Here is a 16,998-nt window from a genome sequence, read left to right on the forward strand (position 1 = left end):
CTACATGCAGAGCTGGCTAAACACTGAAGCTACAGTGTCTCTACATGCAGAGCTGGCTAAACACTGAAGCTACAGTGTCCACCACATGCAGAGCTGGCTAAACACTGAAGCTACAGTGTCCACCACATGCAGAGCTGGCTAAACACTGAAGCTACAGTGTCTCTACATGCAGAGCTGGCTAAACACTGAAGCTACAGTGTCCACCACATGCAGAGCTGGCTAAACACTGAAGCTACAGTGTCCACCACATGCAGAGCTGGCTAAACACTGAAGCTACAGTGTCCACCACATGCAGAGCTGGCTAAACACTGAAGCTACAGTGTCCACTACATGCAGAGCTGGCTAAACACTGAAGCTACAGTGTCCACCGCATGCAGAGCTGGCTAAACACTGAAGCTACAGTGTCCACCACATGGTGACCTGTGTGAGAGGAGGGGGCGGAGCCAGCTCTCTGTGATGATTAGAGTTTAGACTGCAGTACTCATTTTAAACACTAGGGGGCGGAGCTACAGACTGCTCCTTTAAAGAAGCTTTCTACTTAAACTTCAGCAGTTTCTGGGAGATCAGGCCGTCCAGGAACCTCGTTCAAATGTTTGTGTTGCAGTAAAAGTCCAAAACACGTCCAGCTTGTCCGTCACTGAGTCTCTGATAAGAGATTTGGGGCAGAATGACAGACGGGGTCGACATTATATCACCGACACACACTGTACTGTTGTCAAAGCAAACAAGCATGCAGCACCACTGTACAGCCTGATATGTTGATTCTGCTGACGACCAGGATGCATCTCATTGGTCAGAATATATCAGAGAGTGCAGACAGATTCATGCTTCATGATTCAGGTCAGCTCAGAGAAAGTGATCGATGGAGAACTACAGTCCAGACGACTTGTTTCGCTTGAAGACGAGGAGCGCCATGTCCAAACACTGCTGTGCTCTCCACCTCGCCACTGCACACCACCGGTAAGAAGAGTCTCATTAACGTTATCTCCAAAAAGTCCCAAAAGACGAACAAGTTTGACGAACCGACACCTTCGACTTGTTTCTGCACATTCATCTTTTATCTTTGTTTATTTTTAATCCGTGCTTAAACATCTCTTAACTCTCCTTGTATTTCTGATTGAGGCGACTTGTCCTCTCTGAAATCTGAAACCTGTTATTGATGACGTGCAGTCACAGTTTGTCTTTCACTGCATCATGTGCTGATCGTGTTGTTGGACCTCACTGTTTTGCCTTCACGCTCCGGTCACATTAATAAAAGAAAAGGAACGACACAGAGTGAAGGTAGCAGTGATCCAATGCTGTCGGTCTTCTACATGCATATCGTTTAATGGCCAGCAGGGGGCACTTCACTGATGACTATTTTTAAAAACATTTTAAGGTGCCGTCTTGGAATCAAAAGCACTAACTCGATCTTGTCTCGGTCTCCGACGAGGCGGACACTGGATTTTCAATCAAGACCATCACTGATCAGCTATGTTGTATATCCACCTCGAAACTCACATGCTGCGCTCTCATTGGCTGGAGGAAACACACCAGCTCCGCCCACAAACGTCCCGAGTCAACCAGAAACAAGTAGAACCTTAAAATCCAGTGAGAGGACAGAGTCTCTGCAGAGACAGTCACACGTGTACGGAGGCCCAGAAGGGACAAAGAGCAGCTTCACTTTAAGGAGGCGACTGTGTTTTATTTTGAAGGGACAAAGGAGCAGCTTCACTTTAAGGAGAAGTTTGAGTTTTATTTTGAAGGAACAAAGGAGCAGCTTCACTTTAGGAGAAGTTTGAGTTTTATTTTAAAGGGACAAAGGAGCAGCTTCATTTTAAGGAGGAGACTGAGTTTTATTTTGAAGGGACAAAGAGCAGCTTCACTTTAAGGAGGAGACTGAGTTTTATTTTGAAGGGACAAAGGAGCAGCTTCACTTTAAGGAGGAGACTGTGTTTTATTTTGAAGGGACAAAGAGCAGCTTCACTTTAAGGAGAAGTCTGAGTTTTATTTTGAAGGGACAAAGAGCAGCTTCACTTTAAGGAGAAGTCTGAGTTTTATTTTGAAGGGACAAAGAGCAGCTTCACTTTAAGGAGAAGTCTGAGTTTTATTTTGAAGGGACAAAGAGCAGCTTCACTTTAAGGAGAAGTCTGAGTTTTATTTTGAAGGGACAAAGGAGCAGCTTCACTTTAAGGAGGAGACTGTGTTTTATTTTGAAGGGACAAAGAGCAGCTTCACTTTAAGGAGGAGACTGTGTTTTATTTTGAAGGGACAAAGGAGCAGCTTCACTTTAGGAGAAGTTTGAGTTTTATTTTGAAGGAACAAATGAGCAGCTTCACTTTAAGAGAAGTTTGAGTTTTATTTTGAAGGGACAAAGGAGCAGCTTCACTTTAGGAGAAGTTTGAGTTTTATTTTGAAGGGACAAAGAGCAGCTTCACTGTAGGAGAAGTTTGAGTTTTATTTTGAAGGAACAAAGGAGCAGCTTCACTTTAAGGAGGAGACTGTGTTTTATTTTGAAGGGACAAAGGAGCAGCTTCACTTTAGGAGAAGTTTGAGTTTTATTTTGAAGGGACAAAGAGCAGCTTCACTTTAGGAGAGGTTTGAGTTTTATTTTGAAGGGACAAAGAGCAGCTTCACTTTAGGAGAGGTTTGAGTTTTATTTTGAAGGAACAAGCTCCTGACTCTGTCTTTAACAGCATTCATCAGAATGCACACAGCTCCCTCTGCAGACACAACACCACATTGTCAAAGAAGCAGAATTGTACCCAAACACCTCAAATCGATTATTGATATCAGCACATATAATAATGCTCTCCATAGGGGGCGCTGGTGGCGCAGTGCTTCGTGCACGCGTTGACATGTATTAAAAAAAATAAATAAAGCTTTCCATCTTGATTTTCTAGGAAACTAACTCTTCACAAACATCGATGTTGGTGCAGTGTTGAGTCATTAAATTATTAACAGCTTTTCCACCTTCTGGCTTGAAGCCACAGAAACACACAGATATGAGGGACACTCCGGGGATTCGTCCCCACGTCTGATTTACCCGCTCTTATTTCTTTTGGGATCTCAGGGATTAAAAGTGATACACGGAGTCTGAGTTTTCCTGCAAGACAAATGTGCTGACGTTTGATGATGTGAGGCGCGCGAGCTGCAGCTCAGTTTGTGTGTTTGTGTTTCAAAGGGCGTCTGGCGTGTGTTTGCACAGCTCAGCACGCAGGAGGCTGCAGCAGTTTCAATCACACAAACTGCACGACATGACATTCACTCAGCGCTCCTCCAGCAGCGCGGGAATCAACTGCTCCAGAAATGGAAACATGGCAGTAACAGCAGTCAGAAGTGAGAGCTAATAATAATAATAAGATGTTCAAGCATTTTATGATCATTAAGAGCACAGACACACGATTAGGCCGATCACAAAAGTCATGTGCTGTGAGAAAGGGTGGCTGTCTTGTGCAAACTTTCATTGTCATTTTAACAATTTAACGACTTTTTATAAACATTTTTTTAAAGTAATGTGTAAAATATGTAACTTTTATATTTTCACCTTTTTTTGGAAGACTTGGTGGCTCTTAACTCCAAATGGCGTCTCGACCAAGCTTAAAATAAATAAAAATAAAAATAAATACATCCTGCAGTACCTGGAGTGTCCACTAGAGGCTGGCTGCAGCAGCACAGGAAGTCACATACACACCCATTCAAACAGCCTGTTTTTACAGCAGATATGTTTACAGCCTGCTTCAAAAAACTAAACTGTGTGTGTGTGTGTGTGTGTGTGTGTGTGTGTCTGTCTGTGTGTGTGTGTGTGTGTGTGTGTGTGTGTGTGAGGCTCAGAGAGAAGACGTCGTATGAACTATAGACTGTAAACATGTTGACAGTTATTGTGGCCCACTGACCCACAGTTCATATCAGTCAGCTCAAACACACACACACACACACACACACACACACACACACACACAGACAGACACACACAAACTTAAACAGACACACACACACACACACACAGACACACACACACAAACTTAAACAGACACACACAGACACAGACACACACACACACACACAAACTTAAACAGACACACACAGACACAGACACACACACACACACACACACACACAGACACACACACACACAGACACACACACAGACACACACAGACACACAGACACACACACACACACACACACACACACAGACACACACACACACACACACACAGACACACACACACACACACAGACACACACACAGACACACACACAGACACACAGACACACACACAGACACACACACACAGACACACACACACACACAGACACACACACACACACACACACAGACACACACACACACACACAGACACACACACACACACAAAAGAGGATCATATTTCCTCATTCATGCTGACGTTCACAGTTAAAGTCGTTCTCATGTTACTTTCATGTTCAACATCTCACAACGTTAAAGTTTCATCACAATTTGATTTTATTAATTTATTTGTATTTTATTAATTTATTTTTATTTTATTAATTTATTTTTATTTTATTGGAGTCGACATCCAGCAGCAGACGTCTATAAACAGGTATATCTTTAAGTTCAGGCGTGAGGACGAAGCCCGTGTGATCCGTCACAGCAAACACAAGCTGATCTTGGTCTTGGTCTTGGTCTTGGTCTTGGTCTTGGTCTTGGTCTTGGTCTTGGTCTTGGTCTTGGTCTTGTTCCTTTCTCTTTGTCACAAATCAAAGTCGTGTTCATGCGTAACCTGAGCCGAACGACTTCCATTTTAAAGCAAACTGAAGCTCCTAACAAAGCTCTTAAAAGGCTTGATCAAAGGTTTTCATGCTCACACACACACACACACACACACACACACACACACACACACACACACTCTGCACCATCATTGGCTGTGACATGTGAGACCAGGAGGCCCCTGGGACACGCCCACAAACAGGTGAATGTGCAGGAGAGGATCAGGCTGCAGGCTTAGTTCCACTTCTCACAGCAGCAGACACACACACACACACACACACACACACACACACACATATAGACAGACAGATCGACAGGAGAGCAGGACGGACGGCTGATTGGTCGGGATATTAAAGTGTCTAGCGTGATGACAGAACAGAGTGTGAGCCAGCAGGAGGAAACCCGGAGGAGTAAGAGAGGATCTGGCAAACAGGAGGAGCGAGACGATCAGTGAGTGTGTGAAACAGGTTCATCTGAAAAATGTGACTCTGGACATACGAACGTTAGTGCTGCTCGTACTAATGTTTGCATCTGTGGAGAGCTTAAACTGAAGATTATCAGCTACTATTGATCACTGTATCCCAAGAGTTAATCATGATTCATCACATTTCACCTGCATGCTTGAAGTTTCATTATCACAGGTTCTGTTTGGATTTCATTTTGTCTGTAAAGTCAAGGTGGGTCATTTCCTCCAGATCCATTTTTTTAAGGTTGAACTTGTCTTTAGGTCCTGACTGACATTAATAACTCAGGTTCTCTGAAACAGGAACAAAGTAAATCCATCATCTGTATCAGTTTGTAAGTCTGTAAAAACTTCAACCAATGTCTGCCACGAGGTACCAATCTGATGAACCAATCACAGGCCTCCCTGTCTCCCTGCTCTCTGATGAACCAATCACAGGCCTCCCTGTCTCCCTGCTCTCTGATGAACCAATCACAGGCCTCCCTGTCTCCCTGCTCTCTGATGAACCAATCACAGCCTCCCTGCTCTCTGATGAACCAATCACAGCCTCCCTGCTCTAGCTCAGACTCAAAGCTCGTTATCGATGACGAAGTTTGTACTGAGAGTTTACTGACCGCTGAATGAGACATGAGAGGACGTTGTTTCTACACGATGAAGGTCGAACGTGTAAGAGAGGGGGCGTGGCTTTAGAGCGAGCACAGAGGGGAGAGGGGGCGTGGCTTTAGAACAAGCACAGAGGGGGGAGGGGGCGTGGCTTTAGAACAAGCACAGAGGGGGGAGGGGGCGGGTGCAGACGGAGCGCTGAGGGAAGCTAACTTTGCTTCACTTCCTGTTGGCTGCAGAAAAAGGGAACTCGTTATGGATGGAAAAGGTCAACGTGTGATGTCATCAGGTGGATATTCACTTTGGACTCAGTTGCACACATTTGAAATGTGATGGTTCTGTTCTGACGCCACGGACGGACGGACGGACGCGCTCCGTGTTTGCACTCACACGTTGACCTGGAGCCAGGACAGGAAACTTCACAGCTGTTTCTGCTGCATGATTTCACATGAGGACGTTTTCTGTGTGTCTGCAGTTCAGAAGTAGAAAACGTGGAGGAGCGGCTCAGATACGAGCGGATGGTCACTGAGGCTCAGCCGGGCGTTGAAGCGGAGCAGCAGGATCTGACCAGCAGGAGGAAACCAGCGCTAGTCAGGTATTTATTAAATTAGCCTCACTCCCAACTCTAGGACCGAGGAGGAGCCAGCCAGGCGGAGGGTCCGGGGTTCCATCCTCTCCTTAACCCCAAGTTGCTCCCTCTGCTTCGTCAGTGGTGTATGAATGGAACAGCATCCTTAAGTCCACTGCAGAGAGAGAGAGAGAGAGAGAGAGATCTGTGAGCACATGAAAGGGTTAAATGGTTTCCTGTATCACACCTGTAATCTGACCTGTTGGGCTTTAATGAACAGCGTTGTATAAATATGTATCAGAGGTCAAAGTGCGTCCGCTGTGATATGTAACATGACTGACGTGTGGGCCGTCTGTGCAGGTCAAAGACCTTCGATCACTCGCTGCTGACTCAGGTTCAGACCGACGCCGACCCCAAGATAGAGAGGAAGAAGTCTCAGTACAGCCAGGTGAGCTGAAGTTCACTCTGATACACCTGGAGAAGAACCATATCAGGATTCATTCTAACTGGCTTTGATCGCCCAATATTTCTGTTTGTGTGTGTGTGTGTGTGTGTGTGTGTGTGTGTGTGTGTGTGTGTGTGTGTGTGTGCGTGTGTGTGTTTCAGCTGTCAAAGAGCAACAGTCAGTACCATAAAATATTTAAGGAGATCAGCAAAGAGGAGCAGCTGCGACAGAGTGAGTCGTTCATGATCACATCTCTCCGTTCCACCTTAAATACTGAATGATGATGTCACAGGTTCACATCCACGTCTCACTTACCTCACTGGACTATTTGGGTACGGACATTACCCCCCCTCCCCCCTCCCCTTCCAGAGAGGGGGCGTGGTCAGACACAGCTCATTTACATATTTAAAGCTACAGACACAGAAACAGCCTGTTCTGAGCAGGGCTGAAATAGAGGGGTTTATAGACGTGATCAAATACAGGAAGATTTCACCTGAAGAAGAAGAGGAGATCATGTGACCTTCAACTTCAGTTTGTAACCTTCGATCTTTAATCATTTCATTCGTTTTCTTTCAAAATAAAAGCATGTTTGTGTCAACTGGACGGAAACTACTCTCAGGTTGAAGACAGTAGAAAAATACAAAATTAAAACCTGAGAAAAACTTTAATATTATTTGATTAATATTTTAATTTCAAACAAGCAAATTAAATGAAATTAATTGAGATTAAAAGATATACAAACGTCTCAACTTTACAGGTGTATATCATCCAATAATTCATCCATCAATTTCATTGTCCTAATAATAATAATGTAAAAAATAAATAAATAAATAAAATAACAAAGAAGAGGATCATAGCCCCCCCCCCCCCCCCCCCCCCCCCAAACTCTTTTATTTTCTCTCTTCTTCTCAATGAAACTTCATCTATTAAACTGAACACTGAAACATCGTGAACAGCAGATTTAAAGCCTGTACGATGACACTGATAAATAAATAATGTCAGCGTTGTTGTTTTAAGGTTGATATATTCCACTCTGACCTGATGCTGTTTGCCTGTCTGTCAGGTTACACCTGTGCTCTGCAGAAAGACATCCTCTACCAGGGACGCATGTTTGTGTCTGACCACTGGATCTGCTTCCACTCCAAAGTGTTCGGGAAGGACATAAAGGTAACGTCACCTGTGACACACATTACTCTGACTGCAGGTTACTCGCTTCGACCTCTCTGTGGAAAGAATTCAAAGACTTCTCCCCCGGGGGGGTTTTATCACAGAGCACTCAGACTTTCTCTCCAACAGGAAGTTCACGCGGCAACAAGCTGTGTTTGCTGACGTTTTATCCAAACTTTGCTGTAGTCTCTTATTTATGACTTCTGTGAGGTGCCAACAGCTGCAGGTTTGATTTGAAGAGATGTCGGCCATATTTATCCAAATGTACCTGAAGCTTCACGAGACAGATGGAAGCTGCTCACTTACAGAACAGAGACAAAAACGTCTCCTCCAGGTCGGCTCTCTCTGCTGCCACCTTCACAGCTCGCCTTTGTTGCCCCCTGGTGGTGGAACCGGTCCCTTTGCACCTTTAAGAAAAAGCTAAAGACCCAGCTCTTTATCAACACCCTTCATGATGATGATGTCATCGTGTTTGTTTCAGATCGCCATCCCAGTGATGTCCGTCACCCACATCAAAAAGACCAAAACGGCCATCCTGGTGCCCAACGCTCTGGTGATCGCCACCGCCAACGACAGGGTGAGGAATCAGACTGATCATTCGCACTGCACAGGGGGCGTGTCCAGACTTGTTGGCCTGGGGGGGGGCTTTAACTTCTGCAGGGGTGGCGTGACGTTGTTTAGGGATTTTAGACCCTGCCAACACGTGCACCCTGTATCACCGGCAAAAATCATACATTTTGAATTTAGGGGAAACGGTAAGTGGACTTGAGCTTGTGCGCTTTTACACCGCAGGTCACACGTCCACATTCACACACCGCAGACAAAGACACAACACACAGCAACGTGGGGTTAAGTGTCTCACCCAAGGACACATCGGACATGAAGCTGCAGGAGCTGGAGATCGAACCCCCGACCTTCCCGTTAGGAGAGTCTACCAACTGAGCCACATCTGCCCCGGTTTCACCTGGGGCAGCCAATCAGATTTCAAGGGGGGGGGGGCATTCCCTTTGGACACGCCCCTGGTACTGACCATACTTTTTTTGTCCATGGCCATCTTGTGTTTTGGTTTTGATCATGTTTGGACGAGAGCCAAACCTTAAGTTATCAGCGAATGGGCGACAGTGGGCAGAAAACAGGGAGGAGGAGCCAAAACTGATTTATTAAAATAAAAACAGGCAAAAACAAACTCACTCAAATAATAATCCAGAATGTCCAAAATCCACAAGGAGAAAAACAAAGTCTCACAGAAACTGACACGAGAAACTCACAGACTGACCCAATAAGCTGACACTGAGGTTAGCATACACAGAGACTAAATAGACAGGAGGTCATCAGACACGGGTGAGACTAATCAGGGGAATCAACAAGGAACACAGAACACAGGACCAGAACACTGAGGACAAGTACAAAGTAAAACCAGACACTGAAAACACAACCTAAACCAGATACTACAAAATAAAACAGGAAACACCAAAGACTAGACTTAAAACACAACACAGGAAGTAAACTTCCAGGCAACACAGGAGGACACAGGGAAACACACTGAAGACTAAAGAAAACACAAGACCAGGAAACATCAACACTGAGGACAGAATCAAAAACTAAAACACAGAAACAAACCATGACCAGAAGGGTGTTGCATGTTTTCTTTCTGCTGTTATCGCAGACGGAGGTTCGACTGAAACGCAGTGCGATCCAGTGTAAAGAGAGACAGTGTGCCTTTAATGGTGCCTGAGCTTCACTAACTCTCCACATGTTGAAGGGTTTGAGCTCACTGGATGGTATAACTGTTGTATTTGTTTGTTTTTGCTGCAGTACATGTTTGTGTCCTTCCTGGCCAGAGACAACACCTACAAGATGCTGATTTCCATCTGCCTTCATCTGGAGGTAACGTGACGCACACACACAGATTTCTCTGAGAGTCGATGATGCGATTGGCATCAAGAACCTTCAAAAAAAAAAAGTTTCATTTCACTTTATTTTTGATCTCTAACGGACAGGACGGGGAACTTGAACTGAAGTGTGATTATAAGTTAAAGCACCCACATACAGCCAGCCTACATTACCAGGTGCCGGTTTGTTGAAGGAACATGAGAACAATAGATTGAACATGACGATACTGTCACTTTATTGTAAGTGAAAAGGTTGGCCTGCAGTGTAGTCACATGGAGGTACACATACATATGGTCACATGACTAGTCAACCGCATCATAGCCTCAAACAACAATTTATTCTTCTGATTCTGAAGTATTTAAAGATGTTTCTGTTTGTCAGATTGTTTTGGATTTCTTTTAGTAAGGAGGAATCTTCATTAATTTCAAGAAACTCTCCCGATGAAGGGAACAAATTGTCCAGTTAAATATGAAATGTGTTTTCTGTTGAATTCTCTTGTCCTCCTTTTTATTCTGTTTGATCAATTTCTGTAATGAACACTGACTTTTTATGACCTGGCAAATCTGATATGTTTGAACAGGAGAAGAGTTCGTGCAACAGCCCGATCCCCTCTGCTGAGAGCAGCTTCAGGGGTCAAAGGTCACCTCTATCACCTCGCTTTCCTCTGGTAGGTCAGATACAAACCCACTGAAACTAAGACAACTGTAAAGAACCATTTTAAACATAGTGAGGGACGGGCTGCTATCTGGTAATGTTGCAGACACAAGTATACATCAGCCTGAAGACTTTTGCATGTAGTGCGAGAATGAAAACAAGTTTCAGCTTTCAAGAGAGAGAATCTAAAGACATGTCCATAAAAACATTGATAATAAAGTAAAAAGCATACTATTCAAAATAGCTGAACATTTAGCATGTTTAGTCTCAGCCAACATACTGAAAGTACCACTGCCTTGAGCTGAGACTTTGTTCTGTTTTGCTTTTAGCTAAAATGTCGTCTGTTTGTTTCTGCAGAATTTTTCGGGTGATTTCACTGATCTGGACGGAGCAGTGAGACAGAGGAGGCAAGAGATGGAGGAGAGCAGCAGCTCTGACTCTCAGACACCAGACTACGACAAGATAGCAGGTAAAACAACCGAACCAACAAGTTGTCCAATCAAGCAACCAAACAATTGAATAACCATGATGTATCCATCCAACCAAACAACTCTAACCCTAAACAAACTGCAAAGCAACTTATAGAGAAATTAACCCTTTAACCAATCAACCAAGCAACAAACTAAACAACTAACCAACAAACACAGCAACAAACACTTTGCCTTTCAACAAATTAACCAATCATCCAACAAAGTAACAAACAACCCAAACTAACCAACTAACCAACCAACCAACCAACCAACCAACCAACAAACCAACCAACCAACCAACCAACCAACCAACAAACCAACCAACCAACCAACCAACCAACCAATCATCCAACAAAGTAGCAAACAACCCAAACCAACCAACCAACCAACCAACAAACCAACAAACAACCAACCAACCAACAACCAACCAACAAACCAACAAACCAACCAACCAACAAACCAACCATCCAACAAACCAACCAACCAACCAACAAACCAACCAACCAACTAACCAACAAACCAACCAACCAACCAACCAACCAACCAACAAACCAACCAACCAACAAACCAACCAACCAACCAACCAACAAACCAACCAACCAACCAACCAACCAACCAACCGACGGAACAATCACGAAGTAACCAACCATTAAACCAACCAACCTATTAAATAACCATGCAGACAATCCAGAAATCAACTTATCGACCAAAAGCAACCAATCAAGTCATCGACCATTTATCCATACTCGGTATTCAATAACCAAACAACTTACCAACAAATCAGCAAACAAACTAAACACCCGGCCTATCAAGGAACAATCCAACCAAACGATCAACCTATCAACCAAAGGCACCAAACAAAACAAACCAAATAACCATCAAATTCAACCAATTCATGAACAAATAAACAATATAACCACCCAACCTACCAAGGAATAAACCAAAGAACAAATCATGAAAAAAATCAACCAATGAAATAAACCAAACATTAAATCAACTAACCAATTAAATAACCAAACAAACAAGCAGACTAAGAAATCAAACGTATCAAACAACAAACCAACCTACCAAACAAATCAATCAATTACCAATCAATACCCAATAAAACAAACCAGTTCACATGCAAGTTTTGATGCCTGTTAATCCTGAGTCAAAGTCTTCACAGTCTTCCTGCCCTCATGACTTCCTGTCTCTTGAACGCCGCAGAGTTCCCCGTCCCTCCGTTTTTGGAAGTCTTGAAGCAACCAGACGGTTCAGTTCCTCCTGAGCATCCAGACCCCCAACACAAAGTGAAGAACCACCATCAGAACCAGCAGAGACCAGACAGCAAGCAGCATGACACACAGCCCACCGGTATGAACAAGCTGTCCTGTAAATATAAAAAACTACAAATCCATTAACTCCATCAACGACACATTTCAACCGTCAGTACTCAGAAGTATCCCATGTCTCCTCCTGTGCGTTTATGATAACATTAAGACCCGTTTCCACCCAGCAGTCCAGTACGGATCGGTACGGTTTGGTTCGATTCAGCCTGATCCAGTTTGTGTTTCCACAGCCACCGGGGCCCTTTTTGGTCGACGGCGTGTAAGCTGGATGACGATAGCCGCAACGTAAATAGCGTCATATGACAGCAGCTAACTGCTAACAGCTAACCGCTAACTAATAAATTCAACAAAGAAGAAAAATACTACACAAACAAACCAACGCTGGAAGACATCCAGCAGTTCATCTCCTCTGTCACTGTCATGTGACTCTTTTGTTTACTGTTGTCACACAGGAAGTGACGATTCTTTCGACCAATCAGCTGACTGCAGTGTTTAGCTCCACCTTTTCGGGTCAGCTCGACATTCTTGGCACCCCAACAGAAGGGTCCCAAAAAGTGGGACGGTATGGATCGGCTATTTGGGAATCTTTCCTGGGATTAGTCTATGGAAACGCTGTAAAATGCACGCCGTACCGAGACGAACCGAACCGGACCGAGCTGGACCGCTCAGTGGAAACGGGGCTTTAGTTTACTGTTGTGGTGGGGTTTTTTTTGTTACTGTCTTTCACAAACAATCAATTAAACTTCATTTTTTACTTTTTGGTGTTTTTTTGGTTTCAGGCTCAGATGTTTTGGTCGACACAAGAACACTAAAACCCGTTTCACTCAACACCGTGCTGTTTGTCTACCTGTTTCTGTGAGTTAACCACCATTCATCCATCTCCTGTATCTATTCATTGATCCATTCATCGTCTATTAAAAACATGTATTTGTTCTTTGAATCCATTTGTCACGGTAAGTAAACACAAAACAAAAACAGGCAAAGAGGAAAAGCAGAAAACACTTACAGTATCTTAAACTTCAGCTCAAGCAAAGAACAACAAAAAGTCCAAACAGTGTGAAAATACAGATGTTCAGGAAGGAGAAGCTCACAGACCCTAAACAGACCCGGGGTGAATCGAACAAGACTCAACAAATACTGAAGAGCAAGTCCTACAAAATAAAACAGGAAACACTGAAAACATGAGGCAGGAAGATGAGCTAAGACATTCACGCTGGGATCAAGCAAAACGAGGGAGGAACAAGAAAAAATACATTCAAAGCACAAAACAAAAAAACAAAACAAACAAAATGAGGACAAATCTTGACACCATCTGTGCATTCATCCAAAAATGACATTTATTTAACACCGTTCCAATGTTTGAATTGTTTTTGATGAAGGCTATACCTTCAGTTTATTGGTCCATTTGATTCAGCAGTTCTCTGTTTTCTTCAAATGTATCTTGTATTTAACTGTAAATGTCGCCCATTGTGCCTGTTTTAAAACATACATCGATCATGTAAAGTTCAGTGATTAGTACATATCATGTCCTCTTGTTTGTCTGGTTGATCTTTTTCAGAGAATTTTGTCCGATGCAGGTTGATTTATTTGCACTTTGCTTCTGCAGCTGCTCTTATCTGTACAGCTTGTTTTTATCATCTGTGCTGAACTCCATTCTTCATCGGCTGGTTATCGGCTGTGTGTGTGTGTGTGTGTGTGTTTTCCCAGAGTGTGTGTCCTGGTCCTAGCTTCCTGTTACCTCGCCTTTAAGGTCGTCTCGTTGGAGCAGAGACTCTCGACGCTCGGCTCCGTTACAGAGTTCGCCCGGCAGCAGTGAGTCCACGTAAAGTCTTCATCACACAGACGTTCTTCAAACTGAAGACGAGAAGTCGAACTCGTATTTAAACGTTTTCTTTTTGGTCGTTACGTTTTGTGACACGTCAGACGTTCAAGTCAAGATAAGAGAAACCTTCATTTATTGACGCAGTGCACAATTAAACAATTGAGGACATGATTGTGTTGCCCAGTGAACTCATGAGATAAGATAAGATAGAGTGAGAAAAACTAAACTGGCACAGGTGAACGGAAAAAAGACAGAACGGGCATGTACGCATCATAGACAGGATTAAGATTATTCGACGTTTCACTGAGGAAATACTTCGACTTTAGCCTTTAGCAATTTAGCCTTTAGCAATTTAGCCTTTAGCAGTTTAGCCTTTAGCAGTTTAGCCTTTAGCAATTTAGCCCTTAACAGTTTAGCCTTTAGCAATTTAGCCTTTAGCGGTTTAGCCTTTAGCAATTTAGCCTTTAGCAGTTTAGCCTTTAGCAATTTAGCCTTTAGCGGTTTAGCCTTTAGCGGTTTAGCCTTTAGCAGTTTAGCCTTTAGCAATTTAGCCTTTAGCGGTTTAGCCTTTAGCGGTTTAGCCTTTAGCAATTTAGCCTTTCGCGGTTTAGCCTTTAGCAGTTTAGCCAATCTGAGTGGAGACCAGACATTAAAACTACAAATGAACTGAAGATATCTGTTCTCTTAGAAAGAGCCGTTTTTCCTTCTAATCACAGAAATGATGTGGAAAATAGTCGATCTGTGGTGCGTTTGACCGGTCTGGATTTAAAATCCAGAGTCAGTTCAGTCTGAGACCGAGACGAGGCCGAGGCATCAGACCGTCTCATAGAAAGTCAAACGAGCCCTGAAGGTTACTTTAAGAACAACCTGCCTCTAAGTATTCATCCTCTGATCGTCACGTTCATCCATCATTCATATCCAACATGTTCGTGTTCCTCCAGAAATGATTTCCTGCCGGGGGGTGACGAGAACTCGGAGCTCTTCTCTGAACTTCTCACCATCAACCTGCTGAAGCTGGAGAAGGTCAGTCCAGCACGGTCACTTTAGAACAAGGTGCAGAAGTCTGTTTGATGTGAATGCAGACCAGCAGGGGAAACGATCAAGCTTCATGTAAAAGCATCCTCAAAACTACTTAAATGAGATATTATGTCCCGTTTTAAGGATCTTAATAAATCTGCTTCGGTTGGAGTTTTGCAGTTTGATAACTTTAACTTTCGAGCTGTGGATCCAAACATGGAGTCAGGAGCAGAGACGCCTCGGGACACGTTTCCATTGAGGGGCGTGTAACCAGACTCAGGATCCTGTTAATCAAACATTTATAGTCAGTGATCTGTTCACGCGGCCTGTAAGAGGAGCTCGTCTCTCCTCTGTCAGTCAGCATGACGTTAGCCTTTCAAACAGTCTCAAACAGACCGCCGCCGCCGCTGACAGCCGCGCTCGCGTGGAAAAAGTGGGACAGAGAGAGTTGTTGCATCAGAGTGGATGTCAGATCAGCCTGCTGCTCTGCTTGTCGATGTAGCTGCACAAAAAAAAAATAATTTTTTGTTTCTTGAAAAACGAGAAAAAGCCCATTTAAAACAATATAAGTTACCACTGCATCCAAAAAGGCGTTTCACCTTCAACCGACCGAGTCTCTGTTAACGCGAGCTTCCACAGGCCGATGTACCGACCCTACCACCTGGTCACTTCAATCAGCCAATCATTACTTGTCCATCCATCCATCCACTTTCTATAGAAGAACAGCAAAGAGAAACAAAAGAGTCTTCATAAGATAAATATACAGGACGTAGAGGAGCGAGGAGAATCTGAAAGGTGATGCAGGGAGCTGATGAGTGTTTGGTCCATAGAGACTGAACTGAACATTATTAGCCCTTCTATAAACCCTCTGACACGTTGATGCAGCCAGATGTTTCAATAACAGGAGGTTTGTGTTCTTCCAGGTGCAGAGGAACCTGCAGAGGCTGCTGGACGAGGCCTTCTGAACATCCTGTCTGTAAATATTCTGTAAATATGTACGTAGCTAATTATAGTAGTTAAGTAAAGCTAATGCCCCTTTGTGATGTCATGAAGGGAACATCTCCAAACGGCCTGTTTGAGTATATATTTTTTGAAAAGTGGAGCAGGCAGAAGACGGAGAGGACGGACTTTAAAATGAATTAAATGATCAGTGTGAAATGTAAATGACACTTTCTCATCACGTCCACCAGATGGCACTAAACCTTCCATGTGGTCGTTGTGCTCTCAGAACTTTTCCTCTGCTTCAATGAACTGTTGGTTAGTTGGACTTCACTCTGATTGGTTGTATTTTAGTTGAGATTCAAACAGTAGACTGTTACATGGATGTGACTGTAAAATAAAAAAGAAGCTTTATTTTCAAATAAAATGTTTTTCTTGCTGTAATCTTTATTTTGCATTCTCTGTTTTTTGGATGTGTGGAGGTCTTCAACGAGCGGGCGGCGTTACCGGACCAAAGACTGATCGGGGCGCCGGCGTGGCGTCACGCTGTCCTGTCTCTAAATTATAAAAAATAAAAGCCCTAAAATAAATATTACAAGGATGAAATTAAAAAAACAGACGGATCAGACTGGCTACACACTGGACGATTATCGGGGGGGCGTGGCCTGCTCCTGATCTTGAATCTGGATGTTGCAAACAACACAAAATCACGTTTGATCATGTGAGAGTCCTCTGACGTCACAGCACACCCTCTAACTGCTACAGTTGGTGTTACCCCAACTCAGAAAGACTTAGCAACCATTCCTCAGTTACTTTGATAGAGAATTTGCCTCTAATAACGTCAGCTAGCCCCGCCCCCATTGTTGTTATTATTATTATTGTTTTCTTCTGTTT

The 16,998-nt window shown here is 43.6% G+C and overlaps 1 protein-coding gene and 1 long non-coding RNA gene across 2 annotated transcripts; one reads left to right on the top strand and one right to left on the bottom strand.

Moving 5' to 3' along the window:
- The first annotated feature begins 312 nt into the window (after positions 1-312).
- Positions 313-16,239, top strand: gramd2b (GRAM domain containing 2B). The gene is made up of 14 exons (XM_079354606.1): positions 313-960; positions 6,277-6,396; positions 6,730-6,817; positions 6,976-7,045; positions 7,878-7,981; positions 8,463-8,558; positions 9,797-9,868; positions 10,455-10,541; positions 10,886-10,997; positions 12,205-12,351; positions 13,106-13,181; positions 14,034-14,138; positions 15,090-15,171; positions 16,089-16,239. The coding sequence occupies exons 1-14, from the start codon at positions 863-865 to the stop codon at positions 16,128-16,130; spliced, it is 1,299 nt and encodes a 432-aa protein (XP_079210732.1). The 5' UTR covers positions 313-862; the 3' UTR covers positions 16,131-16,239.
- On the bottom strand, positions 6,477-9,221 carry LOC306830894. The gene is made up of 3 exons (XR_013780026.1): positions 9,173-9,221; positions 6,629-6,843; positions 6,477-6,534 (listed from the first exon to the last, which is right to left on the bottom strand). It is a non-coding gene; the product is annotated as an uncharacterized lncRNA (long non-coding RNA).
- Positions 16,240-16,998: the final 759 nt, after the last annotated feature.

This window comes from Symphodus melops (assembly GCF_947650265.1).
Source record: "Symphodus melops genome assembly, chromosome: 1".
In the NCBI taxonomy this organism is placed as follows: Eukaryota; Metazoa; Chordata; class Actinopteri; order Labriformes; family Labridae; genus Symphodus; species Symphodus melops.

What these genes read in the sequence shown, in the direction of transcription:
- gramd2b (XM_079354606.1), top strand. Translation starts at nt 863, where the DNA reads ATGGAGAACTACAGTCCAGACGACTTGTTTCGCTTGAAGACGAGGAGC. An exon ending in AGACTACGACAAGATAGCAG is followed by an intron (nt 10,998 to 12,204) that starts GTAAAACAACCG and finishes TGAACGCCGCAG; the next exon opens with AGTTCCCCGTCCCTCCGTTT. An exon ending in ACCTGCTGAAGCTGGAGAAG is followed by an intron (nt 15,172 to 16,088) that starts GTCAGTCCAGCA and finishes GTGTTCTTCCAG; the next exon opens with GTGCAGAGGAACCTGCAGAG.